Below are 16,556 nucleotides of genomic sequence, written 5' to 3'. Positions count from 1 at the left end.
GTCATTAATCTGATTGGATGTTTAAAGTGAACAGTTTTATGGTTCTGTAATCCTTTGGTGAACTGCCCCCTAAAAGTAAACTAAGATATGCTGAGCTTACCAATGGACAAAATCTTTCCTGAATCACCAAGGTACACAGCACGAATGTAGGGAGATTCCGCAGGAGTTCAAGCTGTGTTGGGCACCACCCAGATTGACAAACTTTGATTCAAAAATTGAAGGAGCTGGGTGAAATAAGATACAATCACTGTTTGGGTATTCAGACAGGAGCGTGTTCTGGCTGTAAGCATACAATAGACGGCAGGTGGAGTTTCCTACATCCATACTGTTTAGCGTGGATTGAGAAATCTGTGCATGTTTGTCTAGCTTAAGAGTGAAAAAAAAGGTCTCTGATATCAGCCCGATATCAGCATACAAGCCCAGTGTTGTGTTTCTAACCAAAGTCTGATGACCTAACAGTTTATGTTTTGGTAAGATGTCTGGCTACATTTTAGGGGTCACATAGCTTCACGCTGGAAGTGAGGAGATTAAGAGGGGACATGATTTTGATGTACAAAATAATTAGTGGTGATGGCAACATCAGCAATAAACTGTTTACGGGAAACTCCCTAACAAAGACTAGAGGCCACCACCTAAAATTGGTGGAGAAAAGATGTAACCACAAGGGGCGTTGAGGCTTTCTTTCAGTTAGAGCGGTTAAAATCTGGAACTCGCTGCCACAAGCAGTGGTATCAGCAGAGAGTATTGAATCATTCAAAAAGCATTTAGATACCTTCCTAAGAGACCGTAACATACAGGGGTACAGGTACTCTTAAAAACTAGACCATACAGGGACTTGTGTACACACACACATGCACAATCACATACAGACACACAAAGGTTGAACTTGATGGACTTGTGTCTTTATTCAACCTTAAATACTATGTAACTATGTAACATAGTCAATGTGCCTGATTAACTACCCTAATTCCAAAGTTTTCCCAGGTCTGTTGTGAGTGGATGCACTTGTTTCCTGTCACTTTACTACTGCATGCTGGTGCCAGATTTGACTGACTATTGTATGCTACAAACACTTGTCTGCAGCTTCGGCACAGTGGTGGGCACTAAGAACAGAATGAGTCTAAACTGTAGTGAATAGGTTTTTTTCTTTTTTAATTAAACTGGACAAACTAAGTAAGATCAATTCACAAACAATACCTCACATCAGCCCTGTGTTTAAATACCTAAAACCATCCTAATTTAACGCTAGATTCACGTATGCCTCCGTAACTCCATATATACCATAATTTGTCTTTTAAATGGATGTTTTATTCTCATGCTTCATTGTATAACTGGTTGTCACATTATGCATAACTTATAATAATCACTACTGGCTTATTGGCTTTATGTGGCAATTATGGGGGTGTGTGAATTATGTAGCAATCAGGAGGACCTATGAATATTCATCTCTGTGTGTTCACCACGATACAATCGCTATTCCCTTCCACTTCGTAAGTGAGGAAGCTTAGCAATGAGTGTGCATTGCAGCAGTTACAGTATATTACTCACTTTCCTCCAGATCACTGGCATTAATGCACGATCACTTTCTGCTCCACTGAGCTGTGCATGATAAATCTAGTACAGTAGGTATGCAAGTAGGAACCTTATTTATGGGATTCACCTTCCAGTAATCATTAGCTATACACTCTGATTTATTTCCAACCCTGTAACTTCATTTTGTTTCTTTCAATTATTATCCATCATCTTTACGACCATTCAGCTCCACATCCCCCCAAACATTTCCTCTCAAACAAATCCTGAGCTTTTCAGGAGCTCAACAATCTGCTCTGAAAAGAGGCACAGTGAGGAATACATTTACAAACAGCATGCAGTCATTTGTAGATGTCTTGGAATCCTTAACTCCACCAAGCTGCAATAAAACTCACTTTAAACTCCTTATCTTCATCGTTATATTTATTCACACCCGACAATCAAGCCCTCTCCGAAAGAGATGATACTTATCTAGTTACTATGAACCACCTGCAATCCCCAGAGGCAGTTTCCTCTAATAGGAAAATGTAAAAATTGTTTTCTATCCATGTAAATGAGAGTCAGAGGAATAGCTGGAGCAAAAGAAGCTCTAAACTTATATTAGTGTATAATATTAAAAGTGATTGGATCCCTGCTAACTATTCATACACCTACAATGCTACAATATAAACAACAATAATGAAAGGATGTAATAATGACAAGTAAAATTGTTATCAAGTGGGTAATTGTAAGTCGGTTTTCAAATACACATTTCACGGCTTTATGAGCACTTTGCTGGTTTGATCAGTGCTTTATAATCTTAGATAAAAAGCAAAGTTTTGATAAGCTCCAAATCTGAACTAACTTTGGATATGGATACAGTCTTTTTTTTAACTTAGATTTGAAAACAATTCACACCTTTTGCTAGGTACCTGGAACATTCACCTTGATTCAAGTTTTATTGTGAGCGGCGCCACCCGCAGCCATAACGAGCACCCGTTTTTTTGGGGATATCCGATAAGGAGTGCTACAAGACATAGGGACACTGGAACATTCACCTGTCCCTGACTCTTGGCATGGTGAATGGGTTATATAATTAGGATGGTTTCACACCCCCCATCATCTTTTTGGACAATCCACTTCTGGCTTTGGCGCATCCTATGGTTTTAGATGAAAGTGATACTAAACTCAGGAGTTAAATCTTAAAAATGCATTCACATACCTTAACAATAAAAAAATATTATATTTTTTCTGTATCACTCAGCTGTAGATCCTCAAATAATCTCTGAATTGGTGCTGACACTGTCCTTCCTATTGGAGGGTCGCTACTTTTGTTCCCCATGGTCTCGGTGTGTGTTGTAAAGTAGCCACAGCTCCAAGCTCACTCCTGTGATAGACTACAATCTCAACACAAATCATGAAACTAAACGTTACATTGTAGTCCATCACGGAAGTGAGCTTGGGGCGGTAGCTACTTTACAACACACACAGGGAAAATGGGGAAACAAAAGTAGCCACCCTACAGAAGGAAGGACAGTGTCAGCATGAATTCAGGGATGGTTTTAAGGATCTACAGCCGAGTGATACACAAATAAGATAAATTTTTATTAATAGTTAAGGTACTTGAATGCATTTTTTAGATTTAACTCTGGAATTTAGTGTCACTTTAAATATTCAGGACAAGTTCTCAGACTTTATGGTGGCTGGGTTATCCATGTGGCTGTGAAAGCTGGGATATGCTCCTGGCACTCATTAGATCAAAGAAAGCTACTTGGATGAATGGCAAAACCTCTTCATCATTACAGACTGAGTCAAGCTGACTGTGACTACTACTAGGTTTACTAAAATTCAGATATTCAGGAGTGTGCATTCTTAAATTCTCTAAACAGACATCTACCCAATACATGTAGTATATAATGTGCCAGTATACACATATATGTACATGTTTGTTAAAACAGGTTCAGTTATAAGAGTGTACATCTATACACATATCTTTCCATACATAAAGGTTACAGTAGCAGTCCATACCTATATTTCATGCCAGTTTGCTTAGCTGTGGATTCCTTTAGAGAGATGTGATGCTGAGGAGTGAATGTCCCCAGACTCCGTGCAATGATGGCCACAGTACGGAACCTGGCCCGGGCTGCATTGACCACATTGGGGCCACTAGAGTTCTGTTTGCTGTGCCTGTCATCTCCATTCCGACCCTTCAAGTTGTGCTCAGTGCAGGCTATGGAGACTTGCATGGCTTCTTCTGGACTCACTTGTGTGTTCAGAGGCTCATGGAGCACGGATCTTCTTATACTGGGAGCTGGTCAGGCTTCGGGAACTGGAGATTAATGAGTACAAGTGACAGGATTAGAGTTCAGGGCAGGTGGATGTCCTTGGGATGCCCAGTGGCTGTTGAGAAGTCAGGGCAGTGCTGTGTTGCAGTACATCTGGGGGGTTTAAAGCTCCAAAATAAGTTCCTTCAGTCAGTAGACACCTTCATGATTCCCCATACAGGTAATTGTCCCTTTGCTGCCTTGATGATCATCGCAAGCACTGTTCAATGATAAGTCCCAGCACCAAATGATGATCGGGCAATGTCTGTGTGTTGGGGAAAGACACGATCACATCGAGATCGCTGAGAACAAGAAATCTCCGTCTAGTTTACAGAAGTGACAGCTCCCAATGCACAGAGACTGCGCTCTGCTCCAGCTTGCAGCTGCTCTGACAGCAATCACATGGGGGAAGGCTCCTTTAAGAACACAGAGCATGCTGTATATCCTAGCAGCACATCGTACATTTGTAGCAAGCCTCGATTCATGATACACAGAACAACTTCCACTAGCACTGACATGCTGGATTATCACACTGATCCATCCCTTGGTACTTAGAAGTTAACACAAGCCCTCATTCCATAGGAGCATGTGTTACGATGCAGCTGAGCCAAGCCATGAGCAGTGAAAGGGTTAAACAGCAGAAGCCATCCGGACGAGGTGATAAGAAGCAGGGGATCATCTGCCCATTGTCAGATGAGGAACCCTGTCAGCTTTTTCCCTACAATACACTCCAGCCACAGTACAGTGATGTGACACTGCAGAATTCCAACACATCCCATTGCACGATGCCAGAAACATAAATCTATTCACTAGTTCCTTAGTTAGGACTTGCCATGCACTACAATGATCTTTATACTCATTACTTCACATTCACATGTTATCAGCTAAGACCCAGTGGTGCTGATGCAGAGGGAAGTTGGCTCTATTTGAGATCTGTAGACCATCATCCATGCAGTAGTGCAGCAAGTACTCCTACACACTCCTAATTCTGATGATTGGCCCTCATTTGGACTACAGGAAAGGAAATGTACTTTATAAATCCTCTATTTAAATGAAAAGAGAGATAGATGTCCAAGACGTATTCCTTTAGCCAATGTCAATACATTTGTGCATAGTAAATGTCATTAAGAACAATCAGCATGGGAGATCTCCATAGGGACACAGGTGTCTGACTGAAGGATCATTGAATTGATCAGATATGAAAGTATTCATCACTGTAAGATGCAGCTACATCCACTACTCATTATAGAGCTGTCTTGCAGCAGAGAAAAATGTAAATGCTTCTTGTATTATTTACATGACATTTGTTCATTTAACTTTCTCAATTTTTTAGTATTCAGAAGCACGTGGTTCATAGTAATAAGAAATGCAGCGCTTAAAATGATAGCAGTGTCCTCTGTTCCTAAAATATAACCACCAATCCTCATTCGATCCAGTCTCTGGAGATAACTAAAGCTGGCCATGCATTATACAATCTCATTGTATGATCTCCATACAATCTTCTTTAGATTACCAAAACTCGTAATATGAGGACCAACCCAATCTATTGAATCAACTTGTATACAATCCGGCACTATATAGTCATTGGTAGATCTAAAGGAGATTGTACAATCTGATTGTGACATGTGTGGTGAGCTCAAATCATCCACCAGATCCACTGACCTCACATATCAGGTCTCGATTGATGTTAAAGCAGACCTTTACCCCAATTTACTAAAAACCACCTCAGCGTGCAACTATATATGTTAATATGAAATCATCTTACAATTATTTGTTAAATAAATATATTTGTATTTTACTTACGATTTCTTTTTTTCTACTTCCTCGTCCTCTTTGGCACAAATTATGTAATGTGCCCAAACATTGCATCTTGGGAAGGTTACATCAGCAGAGCATTGCTGGGGAATCTCATCTGTAATCTCATGAGATCTCAGGGAAAGGCATTTTCCTCCCCTGAGATGATGTGCATGGTCACATGTCCTAGTCACATGTGCCAGAGTTCCAGGAAGTAAAGGGAGATATATTAATCTTCCCTTAGTAAAAATAGCCACTGTGAGAAGAATGGGGAGGAAAAGAAAAACTAACGTATGCAAAAAATAAAAATCCTACAATTATCTAGAAGTATCTATTTGTAGATTGCCATTTCTAAACATCTCTAAAGGTGTGTTTGTTGTTATTTTGAAGGTATGGGTAAAGGTCCGCTTTAATCTACAATACATCTGGGTTTCCCAGCCACAACGGTGGATACACTCCTGAACCGTAGTTCCTTCTTATCTCCAAAGCTCGCTGCCCACAACAGATAAGAGCATCCCACTTACAATGGCTCTCTCCTTATACACTATACACTATGGATCAATAGCTTCCTCCCGGAAGTTTGTCAAATCCCAGCTGGTTGCAATAAAGATAGCTTCATAAGCTGAACTAAGTCAGCGTCCAGCTAACACACCCTGTACGTTCCAAACTCCCAACATCCAGAAAACATGTAAAGGAAGGAAGAGAAATCACTCAAAAGTGCAGAGGATCACTCACAAAATGTATTTAAAGGAGAACTATGAGGTGAGTGATTTTCACTCAACCTCGTAGTCCGAGCCGACCTGTGACAATGAAACTGTCACACGTCGCCTCAATAGATCGGGAAGTGAGTCGCTCGCTCACTTCTCGATCATCTCCCTGCAAAGAGCCGTGACTGTCAGTCAAGGCTCCCTGCAGGGATCCCCCCACCCCGCTCCGATCCTCCAGCGCTGACTGGAGTAACGCACTGAGGAGGGGCGGGCACAGCTGGCTCTGCCTCTAGATAGGTAGAGCCAGCTGTCACTCACGCAGCTGGGTGGATCTCGATAGAAATGTCGGGATCGGTCCCGGCTGTGGCGGTCTCAGCTGTAGCTCGCGTGACCCTCCCGTGACCCTTAGGAGAACTATGGGGAAAAACACTTACCCCATAGTTCTCCTTTAAGGATAAACCCCGAGCAAATAAAATCTTAACCTTTGCAGTGGGGCTACTCCTGCACTACAAAGGTTAAATGCTTGTTTTGTATAGGGAGCTTAAATAACAAAATTATACTCACCAGAACTGCTATGCCGGCTTGCTCTTAGACCGGTCCCCTCTGCCTTGCTCCCCTCCATCGGTCTAATGTCCTGTGAGTCATCACGTTCTATATACAGTGTATAGAACGTGAGGAAGCCGAGGGACATTCCATCACTGTGTTATTTTAGCAACCTAGATAAAATGAGCACCTAACCCTCGCAGTGCAAGGGGGTAGCCACACTGCAAAGGTTAAGATTTGATTTGCTTCAAAATGTTATAAACAAAATGAAGTAAAATCTCTAGTCCAGACCCATACGTTTCTCAATAACAATGTGGCTAAGAAAGTTCACATACTCTGCTCTAATACTGACTACTGGTATATAAAGATGTTACAGATGTTATATATATATCCCTTATTCCATTATATCTTTTCAAACTAATAATCACTTTTCTATCTTTAAGATAAGATGGCAATTTTATAACTAAAGGCTGAAAAAAGAAATCAATACAGTGACCCGCTCTTGGAGTCATGGAATCAATCCCACTAATGAAAGGATGACCCGGAGGATTGTCCAGATTTCTATAAATCTTTGGAAAATAATAAATAATTGGTACCTCTGGGGCTGAAGGTAATAAGAACCACTTCTCCCTTTAACTGAAAACACCCGTGTGATATCCTTTTTCTAGCCAACCCTTTAGTTCTCTTCTATAGTGTACAGTGGGATTACTTTTAAGAAGAGTATGTCTTTGTGTCAGATAAGATATTAGACATCTCTTACAAATAATCAGACTTTTTAAAAAGGACTGACCCGCCCCCCTATTTACCAGGACGAACAACGAAATCCTTCCTTGCCATTAAATCCTGCATTCCTTTCTGCATAGATGTATCTTGGTTGTTCTGTTTATGCTAAAGTGATATTCAAGTCAAAATGTTTTAGTTTTTAAAAAAAAAAAAAATATTTTGAATTTTAGCATAGAAGTGCATATAATATAATCAAGTCAAAAGGTTTTTAAGCTATTTAAAATACTGATGAAATCACTTACAATGGATGTTTAAAAGTTTTAGCTTCCTGTAGAATCAGCTGGTCTCCTTAGAACCGGTCCTAAAATCCTGTTTTAGGGTGGCTCCTTTTCCTTGCAGGGTCCTAGGAAGCCACCCTTGTGTGTGTGCTAATAAGCTGTGTGTGTCTCCACAAACACACGAACACAGCGAGACAAGACACTCCACGGCACTCTCCCTTCTTCAAGCTAGTAGATGGACAGATGTAAGGTGAGAATATGCCCATTGGAATGTATTGGATGCATGTGTATGCTTTTAGATAAGCTTTTTGGATGCATATAAAGGCATCTAATGGCACATAGTGTTAAAGAAGCCTTATAATGATACATTCATAATGTGAGTTAATGTTTTATGCTCAGTCCCAGGTCTCGGGGCGGAGTGTAAGTAGTATATTTATTGATGCATTTAGCGTTTGCTCCATAGCCCCTGAAGACATTGTTTGGAACTAAACATTTTGTCAATATCATTTTAAATAGATTTTGTGAGTGATCCTCTGCACTATCGAGTGGTTTCTGTGCCTTGAACACACAGTGAGGGAAATGTATTAAAACTGGAGCAGACAAAATTTGGAGCAGTTGCCAATAGTATCCAGTTTGTTCTGTTAAGAGTTGAAAATGAAAGAGAGAAGCTGATTGGTTGCCATGCACAGCTGCTCCAGATTTTGTCTGCTCCAGTTTTGATGAATGCCCCTCATTGGGTCTTAGCTGGATGCCTGTTTAGTTTAGCTTATGAAGCTATCTTGTGGATAGTGGCGTAACAATCACCATAGCTACCCAGGCGGCCGCTATAGGGCCCGGGTCACAGTGGGGCCCGGTCAGATGCCGTGCGGGCCGTCTGCTGGTGGCTGTCACTGGCGGCTCTGAAGAAGAATGCACTGCTGTTCAGATCACTGACAGTAATCTGTGCAGCAGCGCGTTCCTCTTCACAGAGTCAATGAGAGCCAGCAGCAGAGGTAGAGCAGGCTGGACCCGGCAGTGGAGGAGGAGGAGGGGCCCGTGGTCGACAGCCGGGGAGGAGGCGGGGCCCGGTGATGGAGGAGGAGGCGGGGCCTGGTGGGCTCTGCAGGGTCCCCCTCAGGTGGGCTGTGTGGGATCTCAAGTGGGCTCTGCAAGGAGTATAACTAGAAATCACGGGGCCCCATATCAAATTTTGCTATGGGGCCCTGTGATTTCTTGTTACGCCCCTGCTTGTGGAGTGTTATATTGCAACCAGCTGGGACTTGACAAACATTTGGTAGGAAGCTAATGATCCATAGTGTGGAGTAGAGATGGATTGTAAGTGGATTGCTCTTATCTTTAGTGGGTACAGGGCTTTGGGGATAACAAGTAACTACTGTTTAGAAGTGTATCCACAATCTTTTATGGGAAACACAGACGTAGATACACAACGTCAAGCGAGACTTGACCTCTGTTGATCTGTGGGGTCAGTGGATCTGGTGAGTGTATTGGTTATATGCAAAGATTGAATCGAATGAGGATTGGGATTTATATTTTAGGAACAGAGGATACCATTGGCATTTTAAGCGCTGTATTATTTATTACTGTTGATTTCCTGGACTGTATATCATTCCATTTAAGTTGGCTGCTAATTAGCCTAGGAGATTCATGCAGACTTTTACTTATAATAAGACTTCTAGTTCATAGCCTGCGTGTTTTGTGTAGCAATCCCTAGTAACCCCATGTGTGTTATATGCTGGATATAAAGCACACGCTGCCAGGATCAGGCTATAAAGCAGCTGCAACCTATAGCTGATCAGGCAGCAAGTGAAATCTTTGCAGAGCTGAAGCCCTTAGGAAACATTTCTGATAAAGAAAATCAGCAATCTCTGCACACCATGAATGGCTTTGAAAGTTTTTTTGTTTCTTTTCTTTATTTAGAAGAAAACGGTTGCAAAGTAAAAGTGAAGTTTTCGTAAAATAAGGATAGGACGGAGATTAGCATTGCCATGGAGGTCTGACATACATAGTCGATTGTGCAAAAACCTAGCATTGTGACAAAAATTGTGACAAAACCTAGCACCGAGTTCCCTGCGGAGTGATAGGCGGAGGAAGGGATATAACTGATGGAGGTCAGACCTGAACAAGGAGGAGTTAGGTGAGTATTGGATGGAAGGGTTTTTTTCTGTTGTATTTGAAAAGGGGGAGGGAGGGCCATCTAGCTTAGAGATAGGTAGGTTTAGCTCTGAGAGTGGAGTTGAGGGGGCCATCTTACTGCTTAGTGTGAGGTAGGCAACCATTTTAGGTGGGAGAGGGGAAAGAAGTCAGCCCTCCCACCCTCCCCTATAGTATTTCAGGTTCTTGTTTTTTTTTGTTTCCGAAGGATTAGTTTTTGCAAGTGTGGGGTTTGGGGAGGAGGGATACATTCTTTCTAGTTAGGGTTATGGGTATTCCTTTTCCACGTTATAGGTAGTATTTGTGTTTTGGGAAAAATAGGTGTCTTATTTTTCTTCTAGGTTTGTCGTCCACTGGGCGGGTCCCTGGCGGTGCCATACATCGACGATGAAGAACTGGCTCTCCATAAAGTGAAAAGGGGCAAAGTAGTAGGGAAGTGCTAATGGTGGGGCTACTGGGCTCTATAGCTTGGCAGCCAGTAAGAACTTGGGCAACCGTTGGTGAGTGTACCCACTCGGGCTAGAATATGGGCGGCCGCTGGCTTGTACAGTAAATAATGGGTCATGGTACATGGTACACCCCCGTAAGCGGTGAGTGGTGTTTTTTGGCACTTGTCAGGGACCAAAGTATTTTTTCTTACTGCATTGCACTATTTTCTGTGAGATATAGTTAATTGGTGACAAGTAATGTTATTTAGTATGTTCTGTTACAGGCATTAAAATGGGCATTAAAATTAATTTCTCCATAATGCTTATAGATACAGAAGTGAATGAAGACTTGGCTTAAAGTGAGTTCACTGCTTGTTTAGAATATGTATATACTTTAGTATGCTTAGTCTGGGCAAAGGTTCACATTAATGATAATGAGCCTGACCAATGTATATGTGATAACACATACCCAATCGTCGCAAGTGGTGAAGGCCAAGCAACTACTGTACATTGTTTTCCCACAGTATTTAGCATGCACCTATGATGTGTGCAGGTAAAGTATGACAAATTCACTGAATTCACATTCACAAATTCACCCCTGCTTCCAATTATTAATATCAGTACATACCCTGACTTTTTTCATCGAAATCATGGCATACAAGTCTTTAGGAGTAGCTTTTTTCCCCCAAGTTTGTTTTCCCCAAGAATGTTGAAATCCACATCCTTAGTGCGTGTTTTGGTTATAGAAAACACAAAACAAAAGCAGATTTTTTGGGATATTGAATTAACTCTGAAAACTAGAATTGTATCATACACATTAAACATATCAGTGTATGCTTTGCCACATGTTGAGAACATGTCCAAAGGGTAAACATACAAGTCATTTCTATCAGCACTTGTTTAATTCTCTTTAGAATATTAGACACATAGGATCCAATAAACTATGATTTGGCAGTTGTAGAGGAATGCAAATTGTCGCACAAAGCATCCGATTGTGTTGCATTGCAATTCCCATAAACTATAACATTGCAGCGCGTATAGTTTATTAGGCACAGAAACCATTATTTCTACTGTCTTGCACCTTCATCCTCTAGGTACATAACTGCACAGCCCTACTGCGCCAAAAATTGAGAATCTGAAAATTGTATTTGGTACAGATCATTCGACTTTTCGTGCAGCATGTTGCATTTTACCATTCAAACCCCTCAACTTAAAGTATTACTTGGTACATTTAAGAAATCAGTGTTCCATATGCCATTATGTCTGGACAGTGGTGTACAAATGGTTGCACAAACTACTTTGGTTGGTAACCCAGTTTAGCCTTTGCAGCTGTTTGCCCCATATGGACCAGGGCAGTTTTTACATGCAAGCTGTGGGGCGGCTAATTCGGCAATACGTTTGTCATTACTTACTATTACTGATGTCATACATATTTTGTTCATCTGGGACAAACAAAGTTTATTTCACATGTATTTTGTTCTGATAAATATTTTATGTTCTTTCCCTTTTTAGATAAAAATAATAGAATACATTTTTTTTTTCTTACTGTAAATATAAATGTTATTGTGCAATTTGTACCATTTTTCATTGCAGATGTTTCTATTACAAAGTGTGAAAAGCTGCAATGCCTGCATTCCTTTAGACGTTGATGGGCCTTAGGGCTTGTTCACACCAATTACAGTGTGTTCCAGCGAGGTTAGCTGTTGGAACACACTGTATCGCATACTAAAATCCCCCCTGCTTCTACTATTTTTTGCAATCGCACTGGACCGCAATGCAGGCATTGATGTGACACGTGTTCTGGTGCAGGAAACCACACTGTGGGTGGGGGCGTGGCTGCGATGCCATTGACTTGAATGCACCGCCACCGCCAGAACGCAGGGGAAGGTTTAGTATGTGATACAATGCATTCCAGCAGCTAACTGTTCTGGAACGCACTGGCATTGGTGTGAACAAGCCCTTAGAACTTTTTTTCACCAAAAAGTAACCATTTACTGGGAATTACATCCTATTGCTGGGAATTAATTTGACTTGTAGACCAGTACAGACTTCTGGGAAAAGCAGTGAGCCAGGCAAACAAGCAGAAAATAACATAACATTGGGTGTCCTATACACATACAAACCTTCAGATTGCCATATTAATAGAGCTGAAAAATTATAACATTTGATTACATAATAGCTTTTGCAGAAGTTAAATCAACTACATTTTTAAAATCGAGTTATTTAATCAAATTGCTACAATGTATCTATTAATGATCAATGTAGCACCCAGTACTTTATTTAGGAAGGAGCTGCTGTTGGTAGCTTTTGTACATAGCTTAAAACTCTCCGCTGTAAGACATCTAGATATGCCTTTTGGGCTTAGCTGAAGTCCTGCAGCATGTACCTAGTGTGACCTCAGTGAAATGGTTAAGAAGTCTTTTAGATACAAAGCCAGAGGCTAAAGAAAGGACAACAGGCTTTTTCTTATAGAAATTTCTTAAGAAATTAGGGTTAATAGGCTACATTTTGTCAGACCAAAAGTGGATAAACACGTTCGGACTTCCAAGTAAAGTGTGCTGAATTTATTAGACTGACATTTAAATTCCCAGATGGTTACTTCTCAATATAATGCATGGGCAAGAAAGCTTTTACCATCCATTTTTACAATGCAGCTAAGCGTATCTTAAATTATGAAACAAATTGAAAACTGCTCTCTACATATAAATGCTTGAGTATACAGACACAGCAGCCAGCAAATCACTTAGTCATTGGATTTGAGAATGCAATTGTTAACGCAGAACATGCTTTGGGGAATCTGGTAGTGTGCCAATGCCTTTGAAGGGTTCTACTTAAATCCTTAAATGCCATGGGGGAAATAAGATCATTGCCAAAGTATACACTTGCTCTAGCAGTGAAGATGTTAATCCGCTAATGCTTATCCCTGGTAAATGGAACACAAGCTCTCCAAGGTACTGAAATAAGATAACAGTTGCTGTTAGGAGCTCTTAGCCTTGATCATTTTATGCTAGCAGGCCGTATGCTAAATACATAGGAAAATTAGTTTTTGGGGTATTGCAACATTCTAATAGCATTGCTGAATTAGGAAGAACTGATTATTGTTTAAAATAAACTAATTGACCTTTCCTATGTTATAACAGTAGCTTAAAGCACAGTTCTAGGTGAAGCAATTTGATCTTGAAATACAGCTTAGAATAATAGGGTAAGGATGCATGGTTTAACCAACACTGATCTTTTGTGCACTAATATCTAACTGATAAATCCTATATTAAAGGAGAACTATGAGGTGAGTGCTTTTCACTCACCTCATAGTTCTAGCCGACCTGTGACAATGAGACTGTCACAGGGCGGCGCAGTAGATCGGGAGGTGAGCGAACACATACCGGGTTCACTCACCTCTCGATCCTGTCACATCTCTCTGCAGTGACAGGGGAGGGGCTGGATTCCCCTCTCCCCGCTCCGATCCGCCAGCGCTGACTGGCGGAATGGACGGGGGAGGGGGCAGGTACAGCTGGCTCTGCCTCTAGATAGGCAGAGCCAGCTGTCACTCACGCAGCTGGGCGGATCTCGACATCGATGTCGGGATCCGCTCCGGTTGCAGCGTCTCAGTATACAGCTCGCGGTATACTGAGCCTAGGGTGACGGGAGGACGCTAGTTTGTGTCCTCCCGTTACCCTAAGGAGAACTATGGGGAAAAGCCCTGACCCCATAGTTCTCCTTTAACTGATAAACAGCACTGTCTCACCACTTCAGAACCCCAATCCAATCTCCAAAACAGGTCCGGGAGCTCTGGGTGCAGACCTCATGAGTGAATCCTTGTTTCACAGTATTCCATACAACAATCAATGGTTGCATCACTGGCTCCACCACCTCAAAACTTCACTGAAAGCATTAGAATATTACGATCCTCAACTAAGCACCATTCTAACGTGTTTCACCCAATAGGACTGATACCCATGATTAAGCCCTAATGTGTGAAACGTGTTAGAGAGTGGTGCTTAGATGGGGATCGTAATATGGACTGTTTTGATAGATCCTACATTTATTGATTAATTCCTGCTTCCTACTGCAAATCATGCAGCCTACAGTCAATTGTTTACACAACAGCTTTAGTCAATAACTGCTTAAAGTGAGGATCTGCCTTATTAGATTTGATATGAACAGTCTGAATAGATTGTGTCAAATGAACACACATATAAGATTCCCTGAGCCAGCCGCCTGCTGTGAAATTTAGATGGGCTGGATAACTTTGTTTTGTGTATCAAAAGTTTCTGAAATGAAGAGTGTTTTATTGCCCATAACAAGTGATCTAGTTAGCTGTCATTTTCCATTTTCTAGTTATCTGATTCTAGCTGTTTTTTTCCCAGGTTAAAAAAATAAAAGGAATCTAGCTGAATGCTGAGGGCAACTTTTTCTTTCAGACAATTTTGATATATGGTTATATTTATCTGAGGTAGGTCAGCACTTTGGATCATATGGTAACACAGAAACATATTTACTAATTATTGTTCTGCCACACAATATCCAATCAGATTTTAGTCCACATCTGAAAACTACCATACACGCAGGACAGCCTGATTCTGAATGGCAGCTTTTGAACAGTGCAGACAGTACTGATTAGATTAAAATATAATACCCCCAGGGATTCAAGTTCATACCCATATAAAGCTACAATAATAAAGCAAGTCTTGAAGAATTTTGGAGTTTTCCATTGCTTGTATTCTATTGTGTCCAGCCTGTTCATTGTCATGAGTTTCTAGAGATATTGGAGAAGGTCGTGGATTGTTCGCAGATGCAAATGAACCCATTGTTTAAGGATACATTTCTTATCTGCCAAAAAGCACAGTTCAGATTTGAATAGTGTGCTAGGGGTGTCTACATAGCTGTCATGGCTAACTTGGAAAATAGCAGTGTCGGGAAAAAGTGACTTCTATGTTTAGTATACATGTGCACTGCCAAAAAATTTGTTTAGTTTCGTTTTCGTTTTAAATTCGGATTTGTGTTATTTCGTTTTTCAGGATTCGGGTGTGAAAGTCAAATCGGATTCGGAATTCGGATTCGGACAAAATTCGGTAGCGTTAGTACGAACGTTCGTTTCGTTTTCTGTTCTTATTCGTTTCTTATTCGTTTCGTTCGTTCGTTTGCAGCAAAGTGACATTTGAGGGGGAAAAAATATTTTTCTCCTTCTCTAATGTCACTTTGCTCCAACGAACGAAACAAATAAGAAACGAATAAGAACAGAAAACGAAACGAACGTTCGTACTAACGCTACCGAATTTCGGAAATGGAAATTCGGATTCGTTTGCATTCGTTATGTCTGTAATTCGGAATTCGGATACATCCGAATGTCCGAATTTCCGAAAATTGTCTAATGTCATGTCTAATGTTTAGTACTTTTGTGCATGAGATCAGAGAGATCCTGTCAAAATATTTGGATAGAGGGACATGATCATGGAAGGCGGTTGTGATCATCATTTATATAAGTACATTTAGGGTATTTTTGCAACAGTGTTAAAGGAAAATTCTGTATCAAAGAGGTATTAAAAGCATAGTATGCGCTATATATGATTTAAAATTGTGTTTTGCCCCAAGTAACTTCATGTGAAAGCTGCACAAGATTGGCACAAAGTTTTACGGTGCTTTGGTTATGGCCTGTCAAAGATAGTCATAAATCCAGGAGATGGTATTTTTTTATGTTTTTGGGGTGAATAGTTATTTGTGTGCCTAGTGTATTTGAATTTGTTGGTCACCTGCTTTATATAGTTAGTTATTTTGGCATACCATAGGAAGTGACCAGTTGAGACCCCCTTGACACAGGGGTTAGGATGGTTGCAGCTGTGTGGGTAAGAGCAGGTGAATTGAAGTGGTGGTGGGATGGTGACAGTAGGTTTGGGGATGAGGAGATAGTCATGTGCTGGATTGTGATACTTGAAATGGTGCTAGTAGAATCAGGGCCACTGATTTGGAGGTACAGGCAGTCCGCCTGTATTGTGCCAGGGCCTTATTGGGTCAGCAGGGGGGCCCCATGATTTCTAATTGCGCTCGTAACATAGTAACATAGTAAGACATGGGAATTTTTTGGTTTGCTGTGGCCTGTGT

The 16,556-nt window shown here is 41.0% G+C and overlaps 1 protein-coding gene across 5 annotated transcripts in view; it reads right to left on the bottom strand.

Annotated features, from left to right (window-relative positions):
* The window catches only part of KCNAB1 (potassium voltage-gated channel subfamily A member regulatory beta subunit 1), a 281,028-nt gene that overhangs the window by 158,745 nt on the left and 105,727 nt on the right, over window positions 1-16,556 (bottom strand). For 2 of the 5 annotated variants that reach the window (XM_018557038.1, XM_018557040.1), the window contains exon 1: window positions 3,538-3,816. The exons of the other annotated variants lie outside the window; for them this stretch is intronic. In XM_018557038.1, coding sequence (XP_018412540.1) covers window positions 3,538-3,755 — 218 coding nt within the window. In that variant the 5' untranslated portion in view covers window positions 3,756-3,816. Of the gene's footprint in view, window positions 1-3,537; window positions 3,817-16,556 lie in introns of those variants that run through there. 5 annotated transcript variants of the gene reach the window in all.

This window comes from Nanorana parkeri, unplaced genomic scaffold (assembly GCF_000935625.1).
Source record: "Nanorana parkeri isolate BGI_ZX_2015 unplaced genomic scaffold, ASM93562v1 scaffold263, whole genome shotgun sequence".
NCBI lineage: Eukaryota > Metazoa > Chordata > Amphibia > Anura > Dicroglossidae > Nanorana > Nanorana parkeri.
The sequence above is the reverse complement of the archived record's forward strand: the minus strand, read 5'-3'. Positions and strand labels throughout refer to the sequence as shown.